Source organism: Fukomys damarensis, unplaced genomic scaffold (genome assembly GCF_012274545.1).
Source record: "Fukomys damarensis isolate Sample0158 unplaced genomic scaffold, DMR_v1.0_HiC HiC_scaffold_33, whole genome shotgun sequence".
NCBI lineage: Eukaryota > Metazoa > Chordata > Mammalia > Rodentia > Bathyergidae > Fukomys > Fukomys damarensis.
In genome coordinates this window covers 43804477-43831628 of record NW_022900945.1, presented here as the reverse complement: position 1 = coordinate 43831628, position 27152 = coordinate 43804477, and the positions used below count along the sequence as shown (strand labels likewise).

At 39.2% G+C, this 27152-nt stretch overlaps 1 protein-coding gene across 1 annotated transcript; it reads left to right on the top strand.

Annotated features, from left to right (window-relative positions):
• Positions 1 to 14633: 14633 nt before the first annotated feature.
• On the top strand, positions 14634 to 24917 carry Slc16a1 (solute carrier family 16 member 1). The gene is made up of 4 exons (XM_010631278.2): positions 14634 to 14919; positions 18298 to 18441; positions 19731 to 20597; positions 23157 to 24917. Exons 1-4 carry the CDS (start codon positions 14703 to 14705, stop codon positions 23426 to 23428), a joined length of 1500 nt encoding a protein of 499 aa, XP_010629580.1. The 5' UTR covers positions 14634 to 14702; the 3' UTR covers positions 23429 to 24917.
• Positions 24918 to 27152: the final 2235 nt, after the last annotated feature.

Below are 27152 nucleotides of genomic sequence, written 5' to 3'. Positions count from 1 at the left end.
CAGCTCAGTTTATGAAGCTTGGAGACAAAATTCAAAACCATGCCATCCCTTCTATTTTTGTTGGTGACATCTATGTCGTGGTGGTTTTCCTTTTTAAACAGTTTCATATGGAAATTTTCAAAACACAGAGTCGAGCCATTAATGTTTCATCCCTACTCCTATTTACTTTCTCCAGATAATAAGGATTATCCCACTGGATTATTATGAAGCAAATCTGAGATGCAGTTTTCTTCATCTAAATATATCAATATATTTCTCTGAAAGATATCATTACATTTTTTTTTTTTTTTTTTTTTGGCAATACTGGGATTGAACTCCAGACCTTGTACTTGCCAGGCAGGCACTGTGACACAGAGCTACGTCCCTGGCCCGTTGAAACATACCATTCTTAAACAAATCTGAATCACAATATCATTATTCCATCTTTAAAAATTAACATCACTAAATGTCACTATTCAGATTTTCATAACTATTTTTCTGTTCTTAAGTTGTTTCAAAATAATTGGTTCGTTTGATTTGGGATCCAAACAAGGTCTTTATTTTGAAATAGGGTTTCAACTAGTTACTAAATTGACCAAACTGAACGTAAATTTGTAATCTTCCTGCCTCAGCCTCCCAGCCCTGCTGAGATTGTAGGTGTATACTACTATGCCCAGCTCTTATGGTACCTTTGTTTTTTTGAGACAGGGTCTCACTATGTAGTTGAGACTGACCTGGAACTTACTGTGTAGCCTAGGATGGTCTTGAACTCACAGCCATCCTCCTGCCTCAGCCTGCCAGAGTGCTGGGATTACAGGTGTGCGCCACCGCACCCGGCTAAGTATAGGTTTATTAAATTCACTCTCTTGGATTTGGTAAGAATTTACAGAACTGGGCCAGGGATTTAGCTCAGGGGCGCTGTGCCTGCCTTGCAAATGCAAGGTCCTGAGTTGGATCCCTGGTACCAAAAAAAAAATTTAAAAAATCCTGAACTTTAATGAAAGTGAAGTTCATGAAACTACTAAGCCACCATCAAGCTGAACAAGAAGTAATTAAATGAGAATAATGGGGGCAGGCTGATGAGGGTTTTTTTAAATGACTTTTTAAAACTTCTTGTTTTGGGGGCGGGGTATGGGATCAGGGCCTTGTGCTTGAGAGGCAGGTGGCTGAACCACTGAGCTAAACCCCTGGCCCCTATAGTTTCACTGTGTCCTAGTTTAGCATGGCCCTCTATCCCTTGTGTGACCCTGTAAATTGGTAGCAAGATTGGCTCGGGTTTGTTCCCAGTGCGGGTTTGGAAGGAGAGGGCAAGTATAATTCATAGGGAGTGATGTGTACTTCCATCAGAAGACATGGTGTTTGGTGGTTCTTTCTGCTGTATTAACAGCTTATTCCATCATTTCAGATAGCAGTAATTCAACTGGGCCTCTAATATACCATTCCTTTTTAATTTATTAACTAGAATGTGTCTATGCAGACAAGTACAGTTTCAATAGGAGGGGTAAATTTTGTTTTCAGTGTATGATTGAGACATTTTTTGGAGAAATTTATTTAAATGCATCAAGGTGCATCTTTAAAAGTTATTTTAGGTTGTCAGAAAGTTTTTTGCACTTGGTGTTAGCATTTCAGACAGCTTTATTTGAAACATTTAAAAATTATGCTTATATATTGATAGGATTTCTTTTGATCTTCTCTGCTCTTTGAGAGCTTATCTGTTCTCACAACTTTTGGGGAATACCTGATAGAAGCACTGCCAGATCCCAATCTTTCCTGAGGACAGAGATGGTTCTTATCACCATTTGCTTTGCCAGTTACCTCCTAGGTAACTTGCTGTGTCACTTAGAGCTTGTTATTTTTATCTAGTCTCAACTTCTCCTCAGCCCTTAAACCTAGTCTTTTCTTGTGACTCCCACGTAATCCTGCTCTATACCTCTGAGTCACCTGGGGCATGGTAGTGCATGCCTCTAATCTCAGCTACTTGGAAAGCTGAGGCAGGAAGATAACAAATTCAAGGCCAGCGTGGCAATTTAGTCCCTGTCTCAAAAAATAAAAAGCATACATAAAGTCTTGGTTTAATTCACAGTCCTCAAAAATAACAAACCTCTCAATCATCTTAGTTTGCCCTAGTATGCCCTCTCTTCATTTTTATTACTGCTGCCTAGTTTATAGGCTGCTGCCATGATTAGTACAGTGGCCTTTTAAGTTTGTTGCTCTAAGTTACCCTTTTAGATCATGTGTGTTGTACTTTAATTAGCCCTGACAAATTGGCATTTTCTCCCATGCTTTCTTTCCTGTATTGGGGGGGCATGTCAGATTTTACAGTGAATCTGTGGGGGAGAAAGTATAATACAGATGACACATTTGAGTAAAAAAGCAATAACAATCATGGGCCGGGGACTTAGCTCAGTGGTTCCGCTGCCTTCTTGCAAGTGCAAGGTCCTGAGTTTGATCCCTGGTACCAGAAAACCAAAAAGTTCACAAGAGCAATAACAATCTTAAAGAAGTGGTGGTTAGTTTTCTGGGGTCACAGCACCATAATGATAGGATGAGTTCACATCCACCACAGCAATGACATTAGTTGCAACACCGAGCCATTGAAGGCTGCCACTGTGTTGCACAGGCATCCAGTTCTTTCGGTTGTCCACAATACCCTATTTACTAGTCGCGACTCACAATATAGTTGAGTTTGGTTTGATTGCAATTTGTGTGAAAAGAAATTCATCAAAATGTACTGGTATGGTAAGTTACATATTTTGATCATCCTTAATTGAGAAATATGTCTTCCCTGTGATTGTGTTCTCCCTATATAAATCCTCCCTAAAGTGAGTTTGTTGTTTTTGTGGTGCTGAGGATTGAACCCATGGCTTTGTGCAGCACCATTCTTTTTGGTTTTTTGAGTCAGGGTCTTGCTAGGTAGTCAGGCTGGGTCTCAAACTCGTGATCCTCCTAAGTAAGACACCACACCATGCTGTGCCACCACACCATGCTGCATGCAGCCCACATCTTCTGGAGATTATTGAATGAATAAAAGACTGATAATACTGTCCCGTTGTGTTAGACTATTTTGGAGAATAATGGCCTTTTGTAACTTGCTTACTGAGTTTTGAGAACCAAAGCTGTTTTTATTTTATTAACTTTTTCTTCTCTTTTCCTGTTAGAAGTCTGTAAATTAGTCCCCCAAGGAGTGTGGAGTTTAGGGGGTACATTTTTTGGGGGAAAATTTATGTCTTTTCATTAACCTCGAACAAAAATTTTGAATTTTATTTTATTGAATGTAGGCAGCAAAGTGTAGTTCTATTAGCAGTACCTGTGACTTTGTTACCATAATACACAGTTTTGTATTTTTAGCTGTCTTTGAAATTGTTTAAGCTCATCACTACTTCAGAATAACTGTAGTAATTATATCCACTGCTAGGTCTTTGTTATTGTTGTTTAGAAGTATCTTATATCTAGTTAGAATGTTTAGATAGCTGTACCTTTGCATTTTTATGCATTTAAAAACATGATTCTGACAAGTGTTCCATAGATTTTACCCAAATGCCAAAGAAATTTGGCAGCAAAGAGGCTAAAAATGTCAGCTTGTATTTTACTATTGCCATGTGAGTGAGGTGAAAGGGAGCCAGTGATGCAACACAGTGACCAGATCATGATGTCATGGGTTTATATAATCATGATGCCACGTGTTAATTTCCTTGGCCATGGACTTTTGTTTACCAATTACTATAAAATCTTGACTTCACAAAGTGCTTGTTTTATTTATTTATTTGGTTTTTTGAGACAGGGTCTCACTCTGTAGTTGAGACTGACCTGGTACTCATTATGTAGCTTAGGCAGGTATTTTGAACTCACAGTGATCCTCCTGCTTGCTTCAACCTCCCAAGTGCTGGGATTACAGGCGTGTGCCACCATGCCTGGCTACAAAGTGCTTGTGTATATGCTAAGTTAGTAAAATGATTTTCATAAATTTAGGCAGAATAATTTGTTTCCAAAGAAGTTCTCTTTTAAATGCCATAAGTTAAATGAGAGTATCTTCATCAAATTGGGGTTTTCTTGCTCTGTTTTGAGTATATTCACATCAACAAATGTACTTGACATCACTTCAGACCTTTTCTTGTAATTACTATTGTTCACCTTTGTTTTGCTCATTTTGTCATTTGGTGATAGCACTTTAAAAGTCTATTCTCTGGAAATCATTCTCAAGCCTATTTTTTTACGTCCATAGGCCTCCATGTTACTTGCAACTTTGTGTTTTTTTGCCTTTTTTCCCAAAAATTTTAGCCTTGAGGCTTTGCTCAGCTGAATAAATTTAGCTGGACTCAGGTTTAGCAAAGAGAAAATCATCCACAAGGTAGTCAAGTGTCATGCATAAAACTACACTGGACAGAGAGAGGTGTCAGAAATGCTGGAAATTAAGGGATATTGTTCGTGCCAGAGAAATACACTTAAACTTCAGCACCTCCTTCTGTCTTATTTTAGATAGTGAAAGGGCCCTGAGACCTACCACACACGCTCCACTGTTAACATATTCACTTGAAACAGAGCAAGCCTTTTCTAGATCACAGTTACAAATTTTATGTGAGATTTCATAAGTTTCATGGTGCTCTGGATGCCTTTTTTTTTTTTTTTTTTTTTTTTTTTTTTGTACCAGGGATTGAACTCAGGTCCTTGTGCTTGCAAGGCAGGCCACTGAACCACTGAGCTAAATCCCCGGCCATGTGAGCTTTCTTATTGGGAAAAAACTTTGAACAAAATGCTTAGTTTGGGGTAGAAAATGCTAAGAAAAAAAAAAAAAGAATACACACATACATATGGTATTTAGAACTATCAGGAAATGTGGGGAAGACTGTAGGGAATAAATGATGAGTGAAAGAACTCGAAAGGAAATTGTTTTTGTCAAGTAGAATTATTACATGTTCTTTTTAACTGGCAAAAGCAGATTGACATCTTAAATCTAAATTATTTTAAGTGAGGCTGTATATACATCATTTTTATCAAAGTATAAAATATGTATAGTTTATTTGGGGTTTTTTTGTGTTTGTTTGTTTGTTTTTTTGAGACAGGGTCTCACTATGTAGTTGAGACTGCCCTGGAATTCACTATGTAGCCCAGGCTTGTCTCGAACTCACAACATCCTCTTACCTCAGCCTGCTAAGTGCTGGGATTGCAGGTGTGCACCACTATGCCTGCCAAAAATATGTATAGTTTAAACAGGATTAAATGACATACAGTGAAAAATAGTCCATTCTGCATTTTTACCACCCTTTCCCATACATGTACTGTACATATGTATCAGCTTTTTTCTATAGTTAATGCGTATGTTTATATATCAGAATTTACTGAGTGCTTTGCCTGACAAACTTCAGTTGAATGCACCAAGATTATGTACTATCTAAATAAATCAGTAGGTGTCCATATAGTCACTTGTGATTAAATGAAACAGTAGCCATTCTCAAATTGTGGTTTGTCTTCTGGCTCCTGGAGAATCTTAAGACCCAGGGACCTTAGAATCCACCTTGTAACTAATCATTAAGAAATTCTCCTCACCAGGTTTTGATGCAGTAATGGCAATATTCACAATATCTGAAATGGCTAGTAAGATACTCCCTTTCCCATCTATGTATCTATCCCTTAGACCAAAACCTTTGTGATTTTTTTTTTTTCCTATATTTATGCCATCGGGGTTAGGTTATAAAAGGGGGGGTGCCTGTTTTCCTTTTCTCCATCCCTCCTTTTATCCTTCCTTCCTTCTCTCCTTGCCTCTTTATTTTCTTGGTATCTTATCAAGAAAGGGCCTTGAGCATACTAGATAAACTACCACTGAGCTGTATCCTCAGCACTGAAAGTGAGTTTTATTGAAATTCATTTTATAAAGCTGACATACAGTGAACAACAGAAACATAAGATAGCTTTATGATTTTCTTGACACATCTCTAATATTTCAATCCCAGGATTTTTGGCTGCATATGTTATTCATATCTTCCCCCCTTCCTCTCTCCCCCACTATCCCATGCTTTATTGACGTATGAGTGACATTCAAACAGCTGTACATACTTATTATGCAAGTTGGTGTTCCGGAGATGAGTATGTATCTGTGAAACCACCATCACTATCAGTGCCATACACTTAGCACCCCTGAAAGTTTTCTCCAAGGTCTTTGGTCCTTTGGTGCAGTGGCTGTGAACCCATGAGCATCAGGGGGCTGTTTGTATCACTGAAAGCTCTAAAAGGTTCACCATCACTGCTTTAGGCGATTTGTTTTATTTACTATTTTTTTGTTAAGAGGACTTAACATAGATAGGCAGTTTAACTATTTATTACAGTATCGTTAATTGTAAGCCCTTGTTGTACAGTGCATCTCCAGAACTAATTTATTTTGCATTACTGAAACTATGTATCCTTTGACCAACAATTCTTTTACCCCCTCCATCCACCTCTTAACCATCACCATTCTACTCTTTGCCTCTGTGACTGTTGTAAGATTCCACATGTGTGTAAGATCATACAATATTGCTTGTCCTTCTGGGTCTGGTGTTCTTCAGGTCTGTCAGTATCACACATGGCAGGATTCTCTTGTGTCTTAAAATGTAAAATATGCAAAGCATGGGAATGCAGCTGTCTTTGAGATCCAGATTTCAGAATTATGACTGCTGGATCAGATGGTATTTTTCATTTTTTGGGGAACCTCCATATAATTTTTCCTAGTGGGTATACCACTAGGTATATATTCCCACAAACAGTACATGAAATTTCCCCTATTTTTCTACCCTCAACCCCCCTTTTGAGACTTAGTCTCAATAAGTTGCCCGGACTGGCTTTAAACTTGCTTTCCTTCTGTCTCCGCCTCCCCAGTTACAGGGATTACAAGCATGTGGCTGCAGCCTGCAGCTTCACACACCACCCCCACCCCTGCTGGCAGGGTCTCACTATGTAGCCCAGGCTGGCCTGGAACACAGTCTAATCAAGGCAGCAATTCTCTCGCCTCGGCCTCCTGAGTGCTGGGATTACAGATGTGTGCCGCCATGCCCACCTTCTCTATTGGTAGAATAGTCTAATCCTGTAAACACAAACATTCACTCCCCTGAGAATTGTTAGCTAGACTATTGGCATTTCCCTTTAGGGAATGTAAAAATGAGTTGAAAGCAAAAATTACCTTTTATGTATTCTGAAAAAGACTTAAAATCTTGAAGCATTCTATTTAGCACAATGTTGATTTCTCTTAGAATAAGGATAGCATATTTTATTTCTTATAGATGGGCAGGGTTTCCTGGGATGATTGGAGAGCACACAGGTAGTTGAAGGTTTGCATTGACAGATTTACACTTTTCTGTATTAGGAATAAAACCCAGGGGTGTTCTGTCACTGAGCTATATCCTCAACTCTATTTTGTTTTGAGATAGGGTCTTATTAAGATGTCCAGGCTGGGCTCAAAATTGCTCTTTTTCTTTCTTTTTCCCCCCCAGTACTGGGGACCAGACCTTGCCCTTGCCAGGCACTTGCCACTGAGCTACATCCCCAGCCCCCAAATTGCTGTTTCTGCTTCAGGCTCCCAGAGTGCTGGGATTACAGGCATATACCCCATGCCCTATGCCTAGCCTTTTTAAGATTCTTTATATGCAGTTGAATCAAAATTATACATTTCATAATTACCAAGCATTTGGTTCATCGGATCTACTGGTTATATTTCTATATATTTTTTTTAAGACAGTATTTTACTGTATAGTCCAGACTGGCCTTGAATTTAATATGTGGCCCCATCTGGGCTCAAATTCATGATTCTCCTACCTCAGGTATTTATACTTAACCCTGGTGCTGCTTGAGTTTTTTATTTTGTTTTGGGTGCTGGAGACTGACCCCAAGTCCCTGCTCATGCTAAGCATGTACTCTACCATTAAGCTACAACCCCTAGCCTGATTTTTTTTTTTTTTTTTTTTTTAATAGTGGAAAAGAAGAAAGTTGAAAGGAGATTCCTAGTCCTTGAACTGAGGGGCAGGTGGTTCTGTAAGCCATTAAGTTGGATTAGGGTTAGCTATAGAGTGGAGGAAGTCAGCTCTGGAGCAGCAATAGCTTCAGCAAATTAGCCTTGGGATTTGAATATTCCTGTGTGAATGTGAAGCCTAGAACTGATTTACAATTAGTGATGAGATTTTTTTTTTTTAAGATTATGGATTTTAGATACACTCTGCCTTCTTTACATCATTGTCATTTGAGGAAATGACAGTGGCTTTGGTTTACATTTGTTTAAAACAGTACACTTTTTCTAACAAGCACAAGAATTCTAACAGAGGAGGCTGGAACTTGCTGCCCATATGGAATAGTCATTCCTCCTCCAATATTTCTGATCTTACCTCTTCTTACTCGCTTTCTGTCATAGGATTCTCTCTAGAACTATGAAGTTTTTCTTCTTTGGGGGCCCAGTACTTTGTTGTTGTTTTTGGGTTTTGAGACAGGGTCTCACTATGTAGTTGAGACTGACCTGGAACTCACTATGTAGCCCAGGCTGGTCGAATTCACAGCATCCTCCTGCCTCAGCCTCACGGGTGCTGGGATTACAGGTGTGCACCACCACGCCCAGCCTCTGGGGACCATGGACTACGGTCCCACTGTAGTGAGATCTCACTATGTAGTTCGGTCTGGTCTTGACCCTCACTGTGTAGCCGGGGCTGGCCTTGAACTCATGGCTATCCTCCTTACCTCAGATTCCCGAGTGCGCTAGGATTACAGTTGTGCGCAACCACACCTGGCCCGCGCCACACTCAGCCCCTGAACACTTGATCTTAACCAAAAGGTGGAGAAGCAATTGTTGAGGACAGTATAGGGACCCAACTAGTAGTGTTTCCAAGAAGGGCTTCTGTAGTACTGCTCTTCTGCTGTGGCCAGACATGGGAGGTGGTGGGTGTTACGGAATACAACTACCACTGTCATTACCTGGAAAGTTAGGGTTATTGTTTCTGCTATCTTTGACAAGGCAAATTTATGAGCTTTTCTCATCACTCTTTTATCATTTTCTTAATTTTTCGTCATTTTTAGGCAATAATAGCTAATCTGATAGGAAGACTAGTGTACATACACACTAAGGATTAAAATTTTGAACTTGCTGAGCATGGTGGCACACGCCTGTAATCCCAGCACTCGGAGGCTGAGGCAGGAGGATCGCTGTGAGTTTCAGACCAGCCTGGGCTACATAGTTCCAGCTCAGTCTCAACTACATAGTGAGACCCTGTCTCAAAAAAAACCAATAAATAAATAAATAAATAAAATTTTGAGCTTTAGTGAACAGTGTACAGAGTATGTATATACTCCAGGTTTTCAGCATTTCTCAATGCTGGGCAAATGGCCTATCTAATAGCTTATTTTTGAATGAGACCTTTTGTTTGTTGCTGAGATTTCACAGTTTAAAAGGAAATAATGTGCTTAGTAATGACTTTTTTTTCTGTTATCTACAATCAGAACTTTCAACAGGAACAGCCATTTGTTGGATGGTGGCAGAATTGCATTGATTCTGTTTTTTTTGAAATGTTCTTTTTAAAAAAATTTTTTTCATATTCTTAATACTTTTGAATATCTTAAAGTTTATTAAAGTTACAAATCTAATTTCAACACAGTAGAATAAAGCATTAACTTGATGAGGCAAGTCTTGGTGACTAAAAATTAGACCTGCTTTAATTGGGACAAATCATAGCTGGCAGCTAAGCTCAGAGTTAATCACGTCAGCACTTAGGAGTTCCAGTTAGGGCTTGATGAGTTGCGCTGCTCTGTTGTCTGTGTGGGGGTATTATTTTGTTCGTGTGGATTATTTTTATTCTTTGAAATATTTCGAGTTCTCTCTCTTTTAACTTAGATGAAGGAAAATTCAGAAAATTAATGCTTGGAGCAGTCCTGTGTAACACAGTCAATCTTAGACTCCAGGCTGTTTTCATTAGCAGAATTGAGATGTTAAATAGCTTTTTTATTATATTCAGCCCACTAGAAAGTTTAGGAAATCTAACTTGTTTAGAAAACCTTAACTTGTGAATTTTTTTTTCTACATGAACCATAGGTACCTAAAACAAAGACCTTTAATTATTATTCTAGGTTATATGTGTGTATGTATTTTGAGACGGGTGTCACTATATAGTTCAGGCTGGCCTCAAAACCCCTGATGATCCCCGTCTCAGCCTCCTGAGTACTAGGATTACAGGTGTGCACTACCACACCTCACTACAGTTATATTTTTAGGGAAATTGGTCTCTAAATCCTTAGATTTGATGGGATTTTAACTAAAATGTTGTTTTATGCCTGAGGTCTTGTGTGTCTCCTTTTCCTAGTTGCCTTATCCAAAGGTTGTTCTTCCCCTCACTACAAATGAACTATATATTTCTCACTTGCCGTATTGTTTGTTTGTTTGTTTTATTATTTTTTTGGTACTGAGGATCAAACTCAGGTCCTTGAACTTGCAAGGCAGGTGGCAGCACCACTGAGCTAAATCCCCTGCCCACAGTTAACCTATTTCTTACTGTACCCATGGTCCCATGCAATAAAAATTTCTGGGGCCTCAAAAGAAGAAAAACTTCATAGTTCTAGAGAGAATCCTATGACAGAAAGCCAATACAGAGGTAAGATCAGAAATATTGGAGGAGGAATGACTATTCCATATGGGCAGCAAATTCCAGCCTCCTCTGTTAGAATTCTAAGTAAGAATTAGTGTTAGAAGAATGACACGGTTACTATGGGGACATGTATAAACACATTTCAGATAAAAGGCAGTGTGATTTTGTTTGGCAGAAATCTGTTATTTGAATGGCTTGAAGATGGGGATTGGCCAATTAGGTTATGTGGTGTGGCTATTGTCCATAAATTGATTGGACTAAATCTTTATTACCAAACAGTCAGAGGCAACCAGAAGTCATACAGAATGAAGTACAGAGAAACAAAAGGATGGAAAACAAAAGAATAAGGAAATAAATGTCACATCCAGTTAGGGTCTCAGGTGTGGAAAGAAGGAAGAAGCAATGTTTGAAGACACCGTAGCTGGGAATTTTTCAAAATTGAAGAGAAGTCTGTTCTGTCAGTGTAGTTATGTTGTATAATCTATATCTTGTCAATCGTTCCTGTTTAGGTTTTTGTTTTGTTTTGTTTTTGAGTCAGGAATTTGCTATGTTGCCTAGGTTGGCTTTGAACTCAAGGCATCGCTCCTGCTTCCTTCAAGTTGGTTGTCTTTTTTATTTCATTAAATTAAAATTTTAACTGATACATAATTGTACACAGTGTGCAGTATGTTGAAATATATGTGTACAGCTGTGATCAAATTTGAGCAATTAGCATACTTTTCACCTCAAACATTTGTGGTAAAACATTCAAAATCTTTTCTTCTATCTCTTTTGAAGCATATAACATATTGATTAATTTCTTCAAACCTATTCTCCAAGTATACTGATTCTACATACATAAATCTCTATGCCAGGCGTGGTGGCACACACCTGTAATCCCAGCACTTGGGAGGCTGAGGCAGGAGGATTGTTGTGACTTTTCACCTCAAACATTTGTGGTAAAACATTCAAAATCTTTTCTTCTATCTCTTTTGAAGCATATAACATATTGATTAATTTCTTCAAACCTATTCTCCAAGTATACTGATTCTACATACATAAATCTCTATGCCAGGCGTGGTGGCACACACCTGTAATCCCAGCACTTGGGAGGCTGAGGCAGGAGGATTGTTGTGAGTTCTCAAGGCAGGCGCTGGGCACCATTGAGCTAAATCCCCCATCCTACCTGATCTTAATTGCACTGATTATACTTTTCATTTCTGGGACTTCTGTTTCAGATGGACTTGTCTTTTATTGTTTTGTTTTTTCGTAGTGTTTTCTTTAATGCTTTATTTTAATACCTTTAGTCATTTAAATATTCATTTTCCAATATCTTTAGTTTTTTTTGATACCAGGGATTGAACTCCAGACCTTGTGATTGCGAGGCAGACCGCACCTATGAGCTAAATCCCTGGCCTTTGAGTGTCTAATTTGACTTTATTTTAGATTGGCTTTACTTTTGTACTCAAGGTTAGTTGATGGTTTGGTTTTGGTTTACGGCAGGGTCTCACCTACATAGTTTAGGCTATCTTTGAACTCACTAGCCCAGGCTGGTCTCAGATTTACAATAATCCTCCTGCCTTAGCCTCCTGAGTGCTGGGATCACAGGCCTGTGCCACCTCGCCTGGTTTCAAAGTTGATTGATTCTTTTCATTGGTACATGTGTGTTGTAGCACATTTACGTTCTTCCAGGAGTTGGTACAAATAAGTCGGTTGGTTGATCAATCGATCAACTGACTGATTTAGAGACAGGGTCTCCCTGTGTAGTTCAGGCTGGCCTTGACCTCAGTAGGTAGCCTAGGCTGGCCTGGAACTCATGGCAGTCCTTTGGCCTCAACCTCTCAAAGGCTGGGAAGACAGGCGAGCTGCACCATGCTTGGCTAGGTTGATTGATTCCCGATGTGCTCTGTAATTTTGGATTGAGGCTTGTTTGGCAGCCTCTATGGGAAATCTTTGCTGGCAAAATCAAATACTATATGGTGTATCTCTGGAAGGACAACAAAGGCTTCGCACAGGCAGGGTCCTGCTAATTAATCATGAACTGAGGAGCATTTTCTTTTTCTTTCTTCTGTTTTTTTTTTTTTTTTGTCTCCTCTTTCCCTCTTCTTTGGTCCTATCATCTGACCTTGCCAAGACAGAGAAATGTGTTCACCCTTTTCTTTTCTCTTTTGTTTCTTTGTTGTCTTCCTGTACCGTAAAAAAAGGCTTTATGCACATTGTCACCATCCTTGGACCTTTTTTTTCTCTTCTTTTGACTAGGTTTATTGAGATATAAAATTCAGCATTTTCCCCAGTGTTAGGGGCTTGTGCGTGCTAGGTGAACATGCTCTGATTGAGCTGTACACTCCACTAAGGATGTCAGCAAACTTTTTTAAATGCTGGAGATTGAACTCAGACTTGTGTACGCTAGACAGCAATTTTAAATGTAGAATTTAATGAGTAGTACCACAGTCATGATAATAGAGCATTTTTACCATCCCTAAAAGTTCTCCTATGCTCTTTTGCTGTTAGCCTGCTTTCCCCAATATCTGGTGGTTACTGGTCCCTTCCTTTCCCTTCTCATTCCTTTCCTTTCTGTTTGTTTTGGGGGTACTGGGATTGAACCCATATAGACAAGTATAAACCAAGTATAAGTAAAAACAATTTATTTCTTTCCAGTCTTTATGGCTTTTTCTTGCCAATATGCACTATCTAGAACTTCTAGCACAAGTTCGAGTTCAAATGGTGACTCATCCTTGCTTTTTGGGAAACTTCCCATGTGAGACTATCTTGTGTTCACATATGTTGGAAGTAAAGTGTATTACTGTCTCTGTGGAACTAGGTTTTGTGATTTGCATTAAACAAAGTGGTAGTTCAGCCAGGTGTGGTGGCACACGCCTGTAATCCCAGCACTTGGGAGGCTGAGTCAGGAGGATCGCTGAGTTCAAGACCAGCCTGGGCTATATAGTGAGTTCCAGGTCAGTCTCAACTACACAGTGAGACCCTGTCTCAAAAAACCAAGAAAACAAAAAAATGTGGTAGTTCAAGAATGAGCTTGTCAGGCGGGGATGATTTACTGAATGGTGTTGCACCTGCCTTGTAAGCACAAGGTCCTGAGTTCAAGTCCCAGTACAAAAAAAAAAAAAGAATGAGCTTGTCATTTCTCACTTCATTTATTGCTATGTTACAGTTAGACCGGAGGTATGAAATGGACATGCTAACATACATACAAAGAGAGAGTGGAAGATGTCTTTGAAAAAAATAAAGATAGGGGGCCGGGGATTTAGCTCAGTGGTTCTGCTGCCTGCCTCTTAAGCACAAGGACCAGAGTGCGATCCCCAGTACCCCCCAGAAAAAAAAAATTAAAGAAAGATAGGGCTTGGAGTGTGTAGATCAGTAATAAAGGGCTTGCTTGAGACCCTATGTTCAAGCTGCAGTGCTGCAAAAAATTACTTCGCCAAGTTCAGTCAGTGGTGTGGTGCACATGTGTGACCCCAGCTGCTTAGGAAGCTGAAGCAGGAGACAGAATTCCAGGGCCAGCCCAGGCAACTTGGCAAGATCCTGTCTAAAAAAATAAAGTAAATATAGCCAGGCGTGGTGGCACATGCCTGTAATCCCAGCACTCTGGAGGTAGAGGCAGGAGGATCCCTATGAATTTGAGACCAGCCTGGACTACATAGTGAGTTCCAGATCAGTCTCACCTACACAGCGAGACCCTGTCTCAAAAAACCAAAACAATAAACAAACAAATAAATAAATGTAAATATAAACCATTAAGCTACAAAAAATTATGAGCTATATCCTGACTCTTTCTGATGAGCTAGACAGTAATCTCTACTGGACAAAGGACACCAAAAAGCAGGGTGAGGAGCCTCTGTCCCAGTGGAATAGGGTACCCCAGCCTCTAGGCATGTTGATTTGACCACCACCCCAGAGGCTTGTCACATCTCCTCTTATAAGAGTTTTTATAAAGCTTAATTTCCAGTCATCACTGACTATGGGTGGCGCTGAAAGTTCCTGGAGGAGGCAGGTGGTTCTAAGCAGAGGTGAAAACCAAAAGCATGTATTGTCACACAAAATGGTTTTGTGAGAATGTTTTATTGTTAATGTACTGCTTTAACTTTATATCCTTCAGATATTTGGATTTGAGCTGCACTTTGGAATTCATCTGTACCTAAAATGCCAGTGGCCATTGGAGGACCAGTTGGATACACCCCCCCAGATGGAGGCTGGGGGTGGGCAGTGGTAGTTGGAGCTTTCATTTCTATTGGCTTCTCTTATGCATTTCCCAAATCCATTACTGTCTTCTTTAAAGAAATTGAAGGCATATTCAATGCTACCACCAGTGAAGTGTCATGGATATCCTCCATCATGTTGGCTGTCATGTATGGTGGAGGTAAGTAGCCACTAAGGCCTGTTCTAATCTTCATGAATGGCCAGAGTCTCTGTCTATAATAATGCTGTTGTTTTTCAGTGTCTTACTCAGCTAGATGTTTTGATGTTATTTCGTGTGTGTGTGTGTGTGTGTGTGTGTGTGTGTGTGTGTGTGTGGTTTTGTTTTTGTTTTTTGTTGTTTTTTTGTGTGTGTTTTTTTGAGACAGGGTCTCACTATGTAGTTGAGACTGACCTGGAACTCACTATGTAGCCCAGGCTGGGTCTCAAACTCACAGTGATCCTCCTGCCTCAGCCTCCCGAGTGCTAGGGTTACAAGCGTGCACCACCACGCCCGGCTGATGTTATTTCTTGAAGTACATATTGTATTTAGGGTTATGTTTTTTCATTCCTGATAACAATGACACTCTTGCTCTATTTTCTATTTCTTCCACTATGATTTTCTGAAGCAAAAATGAGAAATTGTAAAAGCCTCTGGTTTGCTCCAACTTAAGTGTCATTGAACTTTCAAAGCTCTCATAAAAACAGTGTGTTCAGGGCCGGGGATGTAGAGGTTCTGCTGCCTGCCTCGCAAGCGCAAGACCCAGGTTTGATCCCCTGTACCCCCCCAGAAAAATATGTCCAGGCCAGACATGGTGGTGCACACTTACAATACCAGCATTCAGGAGGCTGAGGTAGGAGAATTGCCTCTATTTCAAGGCCAGCCTGGACTACATAAGAGAGTTCAGGGTAGAAGAACCCAAGTTTAATCCCCAGTACAGAGAGAGTGAGTGTTAGTTCTGGGCCAGCCTAAACTACAAAGTGAGACCTGTCTCAAAACAACAAAAAGATGTGTCCACAACTGGTTTCTGGTTTTTCTTGTTTTTTCACTAGACTCTTGAAATATAATCATAAATACAGGTTTTTCAAAATTGATGTTTTGAAGAATTACAATATATCAGACTAACTTCAATAGCATAATTCAGTCTCAGGTAAAATCTTCTAATGGTTTTAGACATTAAAGATGAATAAACTTTTCCTTGTTCTTTGTGCTATTGTGTGTCCTAGAAGCATTTCAGCTACACTTTAAACTTAAAATTTTGTTATTTCTTCCCCGTCTGTTTTCTTTGGCATGCTGTGAAGGATATTATGTAGAGGGCAAAATTGCTCACGTAACATCATTTAAAATGCTGGTTGCTTCAGCTTGAGACATCAGACCACAATTAAACATGTACCTGTTAACCCTACCATAATACTTAAAAAGGTACTTATGTAGTTGGCAGGAATTCCAAAGCCAGGAGCTTTTGTTTGTTGACTGCAGTTGACAGGGTCTTGTGTTGTCTTCTTTACTTTAGACAAGTTTTTGCTTCCATTAACTTTGTTTTTGGTGGCGATTTAGTGCCTCAGATTATACTCACATACACCTCCCTAAATATACAATGATTCTGCATTTCAACTGTAAATAACTTAGCCCTAAACGGCTAAGCCGGAAGCAGATTCAACCAATATTTATTGAGCCCCAAGAGTATATCCAGCACTACATGTGAGAGAGAATACTGACTCTGACCTTTTCTTTTGAGATAATAAATGTTCTTGGTGCAGTAATATACTTGAAATCCTAATTAATTTAAACATATAATTAAATTGCACAGAAGAAACAGGTAACATTGCTTTGGAGGAAGATAAATGAGGTGGTTAGAAACAGGAGTGGGAAGTACCTGTGTATCTTTTTGTGCTTTTACTTTTTCTTTGTTTTCTTTTGATACCGCGGATTGAATGGACTCAGGACCTTGTGCTTGCGAGGCAGGTGGTGGAACCACTGAGCTAAATCCCTAGCCTGCCTTGTACATTTTGAACTTAAGACTATTGTCTGTTAAATACATTTTTAAAGAAGCCAAGTGCTAACTTGTAGTAGTTTTTAAAAATAAATTCAGAGCAATTAAAAATGACCCCAAAAAAATGGGTTTGGAATATTATCTAGTTTCTGAGAGTCAGTGCTTTTACAGGCTTTGAATTCCAGTGTGCTAGGATGTCTAATCACATTTTTGATGATTATGCCTTGAAGAAACTGGAATAAATACTCCCCAGAGGTGCTCCAGGTGCCCCCTCACCTTAGGCTGACCACAAACCAAAGGTTCACATGTTGCATTTCTAAGCTGCCAGAGAGCTAGGGGGAGGCACTTGCATTTTGTATCCAAAGTAAGTGATGTCAGTCCTGCTCATTGCGTGTGACGCTTTCCTTTGAGCAAACAGCTCCTTCTTTGTCTTCACCATTTAGTAAAATAACTGGCACATTTCTGACTTTGTGTTGTAATAGTCCTAACTGCTCCTTTCTATTTTTAATGATAGCTAATTAGGGCCATCTTTCATTAAATAACTGAAAGACAAATTGCTTATCATGAGCCTTGTGGCAGAGCTTTTATAAAATGGGTTACTTTGTTACTGGCTTTTAAGTAATATGTCCCCTAAGAATTTTCATCGCTTTTACAGCTGTCATAGCCTTTTATTTATGCACTCAGGCTATGCTCTGAATAGCAGTATGTTCTGAGCTGTGAATGATTTTGGTTTTCTTTTTAGTGCTTTGGGTCAGTGATACATACTGATGGTTGTTAAAGTTCTGTAAATATATTTTGGGGAGAGAAAGTTACCTACATTGAGTTTCCTTTTATAAAAATTTGAAAGTATAAATTTATATATATTCGGTTCTATAATGTTCACCGGTAATATTCCTGGCTTGGAATTTCATTATGGATACTGTAAAATTTACATCATTAACTCACACCTCACAAAGTAAATAGTGTGGTGGTAATTGTCTTTATAATCCTGACTATATAAAATCTTAAGACTTAATTTATATGGAAATACTTTATAAATATTCTTTCAGTGTTCAGTTCTTTCACAAGCTGTAAATTCAAATTGTTTTCAAATCATCTGTTACCTAATCCATGTATTTAATGAAAGCGTGTTCTTTGTGGATGGCACCTTATTTTGATACATAAAGTGCATAAAATCTTTTCATGTTTCTTAAAATCCTTTCATTTGGCATTTTTATCTCACTGTTTGCTTGTTTGTTTGTTTGTTTGTTTTGAGACAGGGTCTCTCAAGGACCCAAGTTCGATCCCCTATACCAAAAAAAGATATTTCCAAATATCCTGCCTTAAAAGAGAAAGATTAACACGGGACTAGAGCTGCATATTTTACTAAAATTCTATCCAATATTTCTAGACATGCACAGTTAATACTGTTGGAGCAACTTTTATTTTCCAGTACACAAATAATTATAGAAAACAATATTCTTTTATTTGTCTTGGAGGACTTGTCATATATTGTCATTCATGCCTTATGTAGATGTGAGGGAATAAATTTCCTTTATACTACTAATTTTTTTTTTATCTTCTCCTAGGTCCTATCAGCAGTATCCTGGTGAATAAATATGGCAGTCGCCCAGTCATGATCGCTGGGGGCTGCTTATCAGGCTGTGGCTTGATTGCAGCTTCTTTCTGTAGGACGGTACAGGAACTTTACTTGTGTATTGGAGTCATTGGAGGTGAGTTGCCACTAGTTTTTTTTCCCCCAAGTATGGCTTTATTGCTTTGTTTTTCATCTGTATTTAGCTTTCAGATCTTTTTGAATCAGATTCTTTTTTTGTTGTTGTTGTTACCAGGGATCGAACTTGGGACCTTACACTTGCAAAGCAGACAGCAGAACCATTGAGCTAAATCCCCGTCCAGATTCAGAAAAGCTAAGGATGAATAGTACTAGAAAAGCAAACTTTTAAACAAGTTTCTGTTATAGGTGTTTTTTTGTTGTTGAATGAATTGAAAGAGCTGATCTCTTGTCCTAAAAATCAACTGTGGAGCTGGGGATTTAGCTCAGTGATTCTGCTGCCTGCCTTATAAGCACAAGGTCTCGAGTTCAATCCCTGGTGCAAAAAAAAAAAAAAAAATCAACTGTGGCGGTAGATACAGTATACAGCATCTTGTAGAAGGGTGTCAGGTAATGAACTGCTAAGGAGTATAATGAATAATGATTACTCATAATTTTATAATTCAAAGAATATCACTACTTTCTCGTGTGTCCTTCCATATTTTTATACACAGAATCATTTTTAGAATAAAAATCACACTATGTGTTTATGTTTTTTCTCCAGTTTTTATTTATTCAACAATGTATCATGAATATCTTTCCTTTTTTTTTTTTTTTTTTTTTTTTTTTTTTTTTTTTTTTTTTTAGCATTTTTGTTTGTTTGTTTTTTAAACAAAATCGCACTATATAATTCAAGCTGGTGTTGAACCACTATGTAGCCCAGGCTGAACTTGAAGCAATCCTCCTGCCTCAGCCTCCCGAGTGCTGGGATTATAGGCGTGCACCACCACACCCGGCAAATATCTTTCAGTGTTATTAAATATTCTGATATACAAATTTAATGTTATTTCATTGAATAGACATGTCCCTTTTCTATGTTTCATAAATATTTTTCTTAGCAGTATGTGTGCTTGTGTTTTTTTGTTTTGTTTGATTGTTTTTTTGGTACGAGGATCAAACTCAGGTCCTTGCACTTGCAAAGTAAGTAGGTGCTGGAACCACTGAGCTAAATCCCCGACCCCATGTGTGCCTGTTTTAAATACTAAGAAGCAGTCATGAGGATTCACGTGCCAATGAGTGGTGACGTTGAGGTTGGAGCCCATATGGACTGTTTTAGAATGCACACTTCAATGACGATTTCTGTGTCCTTTCTATTGCTTACACCTATTTTACTTTCTTCATCTAGCTCATTAATATCATATGTTTCTGGCATTTATTACAGCGTGTAGTTTGTTTTTCCCTCCCTCTTAGGTCTTGGGCTTGCCTTCAACTTGAATCCGGCTCTGACCATGATTGGCAAGTACTTCTACAAGAAGCGACCGTTGGCCAATGGACTGGCCATGGCAGGCAGCCCTGTGTTCCTCTCTACCCTGGCCCCCATCAATCAGGCTTTCTTCACCATCTTTGGCTGGAGAGGAAGCTTCCTAATTCTTGGAGGCCTCCTCCTAAACTGCTGTGTGGCTGGATCCCTGATGCGACCAATAGGGCCCAAGCCAGCCACAACAGGGAAAGTTAATGCTAAAGAATCCCTTCAAGAAGCTGGAAAATCTGATGGAAAAAAAGATGCAGGTGATGCGAATACAGATCTTATTGAAGGAAACCCCAAACAGGAAAAGCTGTCGTTCTTCCAAAAAATTAATAAATTCCTGGACTTGTCCCTGTTTGCCCACAGAGGCTTTCTGTTGTACCTCTCTGGAAATGTGGTCATGTTTTTTGGACTCTTCACACCTTTGGTCTTTCTTAGTAATTACGGCAAGAGCCAACATTATTCTAGTGAGAAGTCTGCCTTCCTCCTTTCCATTCTAGCTTTTGTTGACATGGTAGCCCGACCTTCCATGGGACTTGTGGCTAACACAAAGTGGATAAGACCTCGCGTCCAGTATTTCTTTGCTGCTTCTGTTATTGCAAATGGAGTGTGTCATTTGCTAGCACCTTTATCCACCACTTATGTGGGCTTCTGTATCTATGCCGGATTCTTCGGATTTGCCTTCGGGTGGCTCAGTTCCGTCTTATTCGAGACCCTGATGGATCTTGTTGGACCCCAGAGGTTCTCCAGTGCTGTTGGATTGGTAACCATTGTGGAATGCTGTCCTGTCCTCCTGGGGCCACCAATGTTAGGTATAGTATGTCTGCTGCTCTCTGGCTTTGTTATAAAATAGTCTGTACTGTTAAGAATTGGACAGGATAGAAAGCAAGGAATACCAAGCTGTTGGGTGGAAAGAGCACTTGGTGCTCATGTAAAGCTTGGCACAGCATAATTGCTGAAATCCTCCAGAATCAAATTGAACCATCAAGGGTGGGGTCAGATATCACCATAAAACTTAATTTTTGAATCATAAAATTAACGTGCTGATTGTAAAAAAGCAATTTCATCTTAAAAGCACTGGAGATTTCATTTTAGTAGTGGGATTTACCTTGGTAGTAGTGATAGTATAATAGCTATTATGTAAGTTCACAGTGTGCTAATGACTGTCCTAACAGTTGTAGGTATCCTGTTGTATCTCACAAGGCTATGAGATAAAACTGTTTTAGCCTCCCTTCCTCCATTTCATAAGTGAAGAAATAAAGGCTATAAATGTGAGATATGCACTCGGGTGGCTGAGGCAGGAGGATCTCTGTGAGTTTGAGGCCAACCTAGGCTACATAGTGATCTCAAAGATAGCTGAACTACAGAGCAATACCTTGTCTCAAAAAAAAAAGTAAAATAAGCCATGCATGGTGGCACATTTAAAATCTTCGTAGAGCCGGGGATTTAGCTCAGTGGTTCTAGCGCCTACCTTGAAAACACAAGGACCCAAGTTCGATCTCCAGTACCAAAAAAAAAAAAAAAAAAAAAAAAAACCCTCAAGCCAGGGATGTAGCTCAGTGGTTCCGCCACCTGCATCGCAAGTGGAAGGATCCCTGGTACCAAAAAACAAAACAAAACAAAACAAAAATTCAGAGACAAAAACCCTCATAAAATCTCCATAGAATTTCATTTTGGAGAGTGAGTATACATAACAGAAAGAAGGTTGACAGCAGTCTTGATAGTGCTGTCTTCCTGTCCCTGCCCAATGAGTTGTCAAATCCTGTCACATTTGTCCTCCTAAATCTCTAATCTGCCCATTTTTCTCCATAACTACTGTCGCCCTTATCTAAATTCCTGTCTCCTATTTGGGCTGCCCTCAACAGTAGCCTCCAAACTGGTCCATCTATATTAGCCCCGGCTGTTCTTTTGTCTCTTAACACTTCTGCAGTTGCTTCCCATTGCTCTTAGGGTAAAAAGCAGATTCCCTGATGTGACTTTGTAAGGCTTAGCATGGCCTCACTTCTCTCTCCAGACTGGTACCTCCCCACTGGCCCTTCGTTCTCTGCTCCAACAACCTGCCATTCTGCTCTCACATACGATGCCTCAGTGCCTTTGCACTTGCTCTTCTGCCTGCTCCCCCGTCCTAGATGATCCTGCCCACCTGCAAGTCTCAACCCAGTTGACTTTTCAAGGGAAAACACCTTCCTTACCCCACTTACTGTCCCAACCCCCTATTTTCTGCTTTCAGAACCCCCCTTGCAACAGGTCACAGTTTATATATACTAATACCTTGGTTCTTCTCTAAACTTAGTTTTTTCCACAATTCTGGTTGTAAACTGAATTGGATAAGAACCAAATCAAATTTCCCTGGAAAGTGAACAATGAACCCCTAACCATTGAATTTTTACATCTATACAAAGAGGGTAACTATGGAACTGCAGGTTGTAAGAACTACGTACTTAGAACAGTGGCAAGACATTGCTGGTGAGATATCTGACATAGGGCAGGTGTCCACAGGATGCTCTTTGGGAAATGCTGAAAGAAAAAAAGCATTGGCCTTGGTAACTGGAATAGCTCAGTGGCCTTGGATAAGACTCCTGAACCTCTTTTGAGCAATAATTTTTTCCATTATGTAGTAGGAAAATTTGATTGTAAGTGATCCTTGGATCTTTCTTAATTCAAATTTGCCAAGAGTTGATTATTTTCCAGTTGTTAAAAATAGCAGAATGAGGGCTGGGGATTTAGCTCAGAGGTTTGGTGGCCCGCCTTACAAGCGCAAGGACCTGAGTTCAATCCCCGGTACAAAAAAAAAATATATATATATATATAGATAGATAGATAGATAGATAGATATAGATATCTATCTATCTATCTATCTATCTCTATAACAAAAAAAAAATATATATATATATAGATAGATAGATAGATAGATAGATATAGATATCTATCTATCTATCTATCTATCTCTATATATATCAGAATGTACAAGCCCATCCAAAAATCAATGAGAAAACATAGAAGATACAAGTCTTTGTTTGTTTTTTGTTTTTTGAGACAGGGTCTCACTATGTAGTTGAGCCTGACCTGGAACTCACTATGTAGCCCAGGCTGGTCTCAACTCGCAGTGATCCTCCTGCCTCAGCCTCCCTAGTGCTAGTCTTATAGGAATGTGCCACCACCCCTGGCAAGAAGATACAATAATCTTTAGCAGTTTGTATATACACACACATATATGTGTCTGTGTTACAGATATTATATATGTATATATACACACTGATTTGTTGTTTCTGAACTCTGAAGATTAGATTAACATCCTTCTGAGATTTTTAAGCTTTAAGAAAGGGTATCGTTCACTTTTAACCATATAATTTTTTTTTTTTATCTTTTAGGTCGTCTCAATGATATATATGGAAACTACAAATACACATACTGGGCATGTGGTGTAATCCTGATTGTTGCAGGGGTCTATCTCTTCATTGGTATGGGCATCAATTACCGACTGCTGGCTAAAGAAGAAAAAGCAGAGAAGCAGAAAAACGAAGGAAAAGAGGCGGAGACCAGTATAGATTTTGATGAGAAGTCAAAAGAAGTAACTAAAGCTGCAGCATCTCCAGAGCAGAAAGGCACAGCAGACCCCAAAGAAGAAGAGAGTCCGGTCTGAACCCATGGGGCTGAAGGGTGAATGGAACAGGTCGTGACCCAAGTCTTCTGAAAACACTCGACTCGCCTGTAGTCTACCAGTGGTGCTCAACGCAGACTGTGGACATTTACGTGGAAAACATACCTGGTGTTCACTGATGGGATTTCTGTCACTCCTTACCAGTAGTCTGAATTTAAAACACCACACTCTTTGGGGAAGGAGTGGTGGGCAAAAGATGTGGGTAAGAAGCAGGGTTGTTTTGTTTTGTTTTAATATTAGTTTTTAACAGTGTCATGAAGATTATATTCTGTGCCTTAAGTTTTAGTCTTAAGAACTCCTTAGAGAGCCTTAACTTTTAAAACTATTTTGCTGAATTCTCTGTTTTAAGTGTCACATTAAAAGGAAAATAACAACTAACTTATTTGAGACAACTCTAGAATTTAATCTTGCTTCATTGTTACTTGTAAGGTATTGTCAAACATTGTTACTGAAACATTAATGAGTAGAAATTCTGGTTAAAAGTTGAAGGTTTTCTGGTTTCCAGTACCAGGGATTGAATGCAGGGCCTTTGCACTGAGCTATATCCCTAACCCTTTTTAACTTTTTGTTTTGTTTTGAGACTTGATCTTGCTAAGTCACTAAGTAGCCTTGGTTGGGAGTGAACTTGTGAGGGGTTTTATAAAGTGCTAAAATATTTTTCTCGCATCAGTAGCTGCCTGGCGTATGTGCCTAATAGCTGTATATTTAGATTTAAAGCATAAAACTTGGGAAATGTCTTGGCTATTCCAGCCACAGTGTTTGTCAACATTTCTTGGTTACTTTTTCTGCAGTACTTACTGGAAGCCAAGTATTTGAGCATTGTTTTCTCTAATTTACTACTTTTGCTCCCCTGTTCAAAAGATATTTTGAGTGGATCTAGATCATTACCCACTTTGAATCTGTTGGAATTATTTCTCTCACTGCAAAAGCTAGTATTAAAGACTAAGAAATTATATATTCATGACTCCTTAGTAAATGTAACACATCTAGTTAAATATAGACAGCTGAATTCAGCTTATTTTTTTCAGAATCTTAATTATGCTATGAGACTATTGGAATGTTTGTGTCTGTGTGTTTGTGGTTTTGTTTTTTTTTGGGGGGGGGTTGGTGGTGTTGGGCCTCAGGCATGATAAGCAGACCCACCAACCCCCTGGGAATCTTTTTGTTCTTTTTCCTGGAATTTTTCACCTTCGATTTTGATAGTTTCATTTATATTTGCTTACAGCTGTATGTAAGATGTTAAGTATAGATAAAATGTGTTTGTATGTGGTGTTTTGGGGTATTTTTTACATTTTTTTTTTTCAGTGTTTGCAAATTCAAGTGTGCCAAAATTATGTGGCTCTAGGCAAACCAATAAAGATAAGACTGGGAAGAGATGTTGTAAAGTATGCATAGTTTCAGTAATTCCTTTTTATTTTCTGAGAAGGCTTAAAAAGAAAATTATGTTAGAGCTGGGCGTGGTGTGCATGCCTGTAATCCCAGCACTCAGGAGGCTGAGGCAGGAGGATTGCTATTGCTGGGAGTGCAAGGCCAGCCTGGGGTATGTAGTTCAGTGCCATCCTGAAATACAAAGGGAGACTCTGCCTCAAAAAAAAAACAATTTGTACTCAATTTTAAAAAACAAAACAAACATAATAAGGTAGCCTAATTTTGCAATTCTGATGAAGCTAGAGTAGAATACATACGTTCATATAAGGCTTCAAAAAACAAAAAAAAGACTTGGGATTTATTTAGCTCAGTGATTTCGGCGCCTGCCTTGCAATTGCAAGGGCCTGAGTTGGAGCCCCAGAACTCCCCTCCCCCTAAAAAGAAAAAAATTATGTTATACTTAGATTCATTGGGCACTGTCTTATTCTGAATACAAACCTAAAGTTTTATGACCTTTTTTCACCACTGAAATGTAGAAAATTGAGTTCAGTATAAGGACAGGAAGGGTGGACTAGAATGAAACCAAATATTTTTTAATGTCTAAAAAACAAGCAGAAAAATAGACATTTAATGAATTATATTCAATGCATTTAAAATATTGTAATTAATAAGGTGAAAGACTTAAAATTTTGTGTAAGAGACTTTCAAATAAAGCATTCATTTTATTTTTAGAAAAATATTTCTTCCTCCAAATGTTTTTCTTGAGGGAAAATACTGGTGTCTTCATTTTTATTGTTGTGCGTTGCTTGCTAATATTAAATCATCCAGCCTGTGTGCCTTGAGATTTGTGTATGTGGCTTGTTTTATGTTGATTTTCTCCTTTTCTGCTCTTTGCTTTATGACAAGTAGGAGGGAAATTTTGAAACCTCTCTTGAAGGGGAGTTAGCCTTGAGAACAGAATATAAAACTCTTGGATGCGTGTTATGGCAGATGCAGGAGATATCGGAGGAAGCCTGCAGAGCAACTTGGGCCCAGTTTGGACTCTGCCATCTTACACGAACCCAAGTATAACCTCTGTGATCCTCCTGCCTCAGCCTCCTGATGTATTTCGGAAAGGAAAAATTTGTTAAGTCCATACAATATTTTGTATGAATCCACGTTTTATTGTGTTTTCACAATTTCAGGTTCAGTATTGGTTTCAGGTTTGTATGAAAAACTTGTTTCTGAGTTTTACCTTCCCTAACAATGGCACAAAATATAATAAACAATCATTGGTAGGGCCAGGGATTATTTAGCTCAGTGGTTCCAGTGCCTGCTTCACATGTGCATGGTCCTGAGTTCGATCTCTGGTACCAAAAAAATAATAATTGGTGCAGGACTGGCCCCTCCCCACCACATGTCACCTTGGAAGATAAAGAGATATTAACATTAAATTTCCATATTTGCAACATGGCTTGCTTTAATAATCGAGTCAGGCACTTGTCTAGAAGACATGAAGAAAGAGGTTAATGATAGACTTGTGTAACTGAACACTTTCAGCACTTGATGTAAAACAACCCAAGCTTGCCTGGCTTGTTCCCGTGTGAAGCACAGGGCTGCTTCAGAATCTGGAAGCATCTGGGCTGGAAGGAGTTGGGGCAGTGTTTCAAGTGGGTCATTCTAGAAATAAGCTCCGGCATTAGGGTCTTCGATTCACTCACTCGTCTGGACCACAGTGGCAAACCCTCGAAAGTGAGCAGTTGGAACAGTAGCATGTATGCGTGTAGAGTGTCTTTCCCAGAAGCTGCAGAGCGTCAGGTCTTCTGTACGATTTCCACTGACCTGGCCCAGAGGAGACTGATCAGTACCCAAAGGAGTCAGGACTACTAGTTGAATGACAAGGTAAACTGCTTGGATTCAAATTGAGGTTGTACGACCTCAAACAAGTTGCTAGGATCCCTGCATATCAGTTTATTTTTCTGGAGTAATAAAGTTTTAATAATTTCTACCCGCTTATAGGGCTGTTGTCCTGAAGACATGGGACAGCTGTGTTAAGCAAATGCTTGATAAGTGGAAGTACAGCACCCATCAAAAATTAAAGTTTGTGCTCAGGAAAACGTTGGACTCAATTCCCATAACCGATTCTTACTTGGAAAAGGATAGTTGTGTTGTTTTTTTTGTGTGTGTGGGTTTTTAAGATAGGGTCTCACTTGTAGTTCAAGCTGGTCTCAAATGATCATCTGCCTCAGCCTCTGGATTGCTGGAATTACATGTCTGTCACCACACCTAGCTGCAAGGGTAATCAACACCCCTAACAAAGCAAAGTGATTCTTTATTTTTTCCATACTCCTTTTTTATT

What these genes read in the sequence shown, in the direction of transcription:
- Slc16a1 (XM_010631278.2), top strand. Translation starts at nt 14,703, where the DNA reads ATGCCAGTGGCCATTGGAGGACCAGTTGGATACACCCCCCCAGATGGA. An exon ending in GTGTATTGGAGTCATTGGAG is followed by an intron (nt 18,442 to 19,730) that starts GTGAGTTGCCAC and finishes CCTCCCTCTTAG; the next exon opens with GTCTTGGGCTTGCCTTCAAC. An exon ending in CCTGGGGCCACCAATGTTAG is followed by an intron (nt 20,598 to 23,156) that starts GTATAGTATGTC and finishes TTTATCTTTTAG; the next exon opens with GTCGTCTCAATGATATATAT.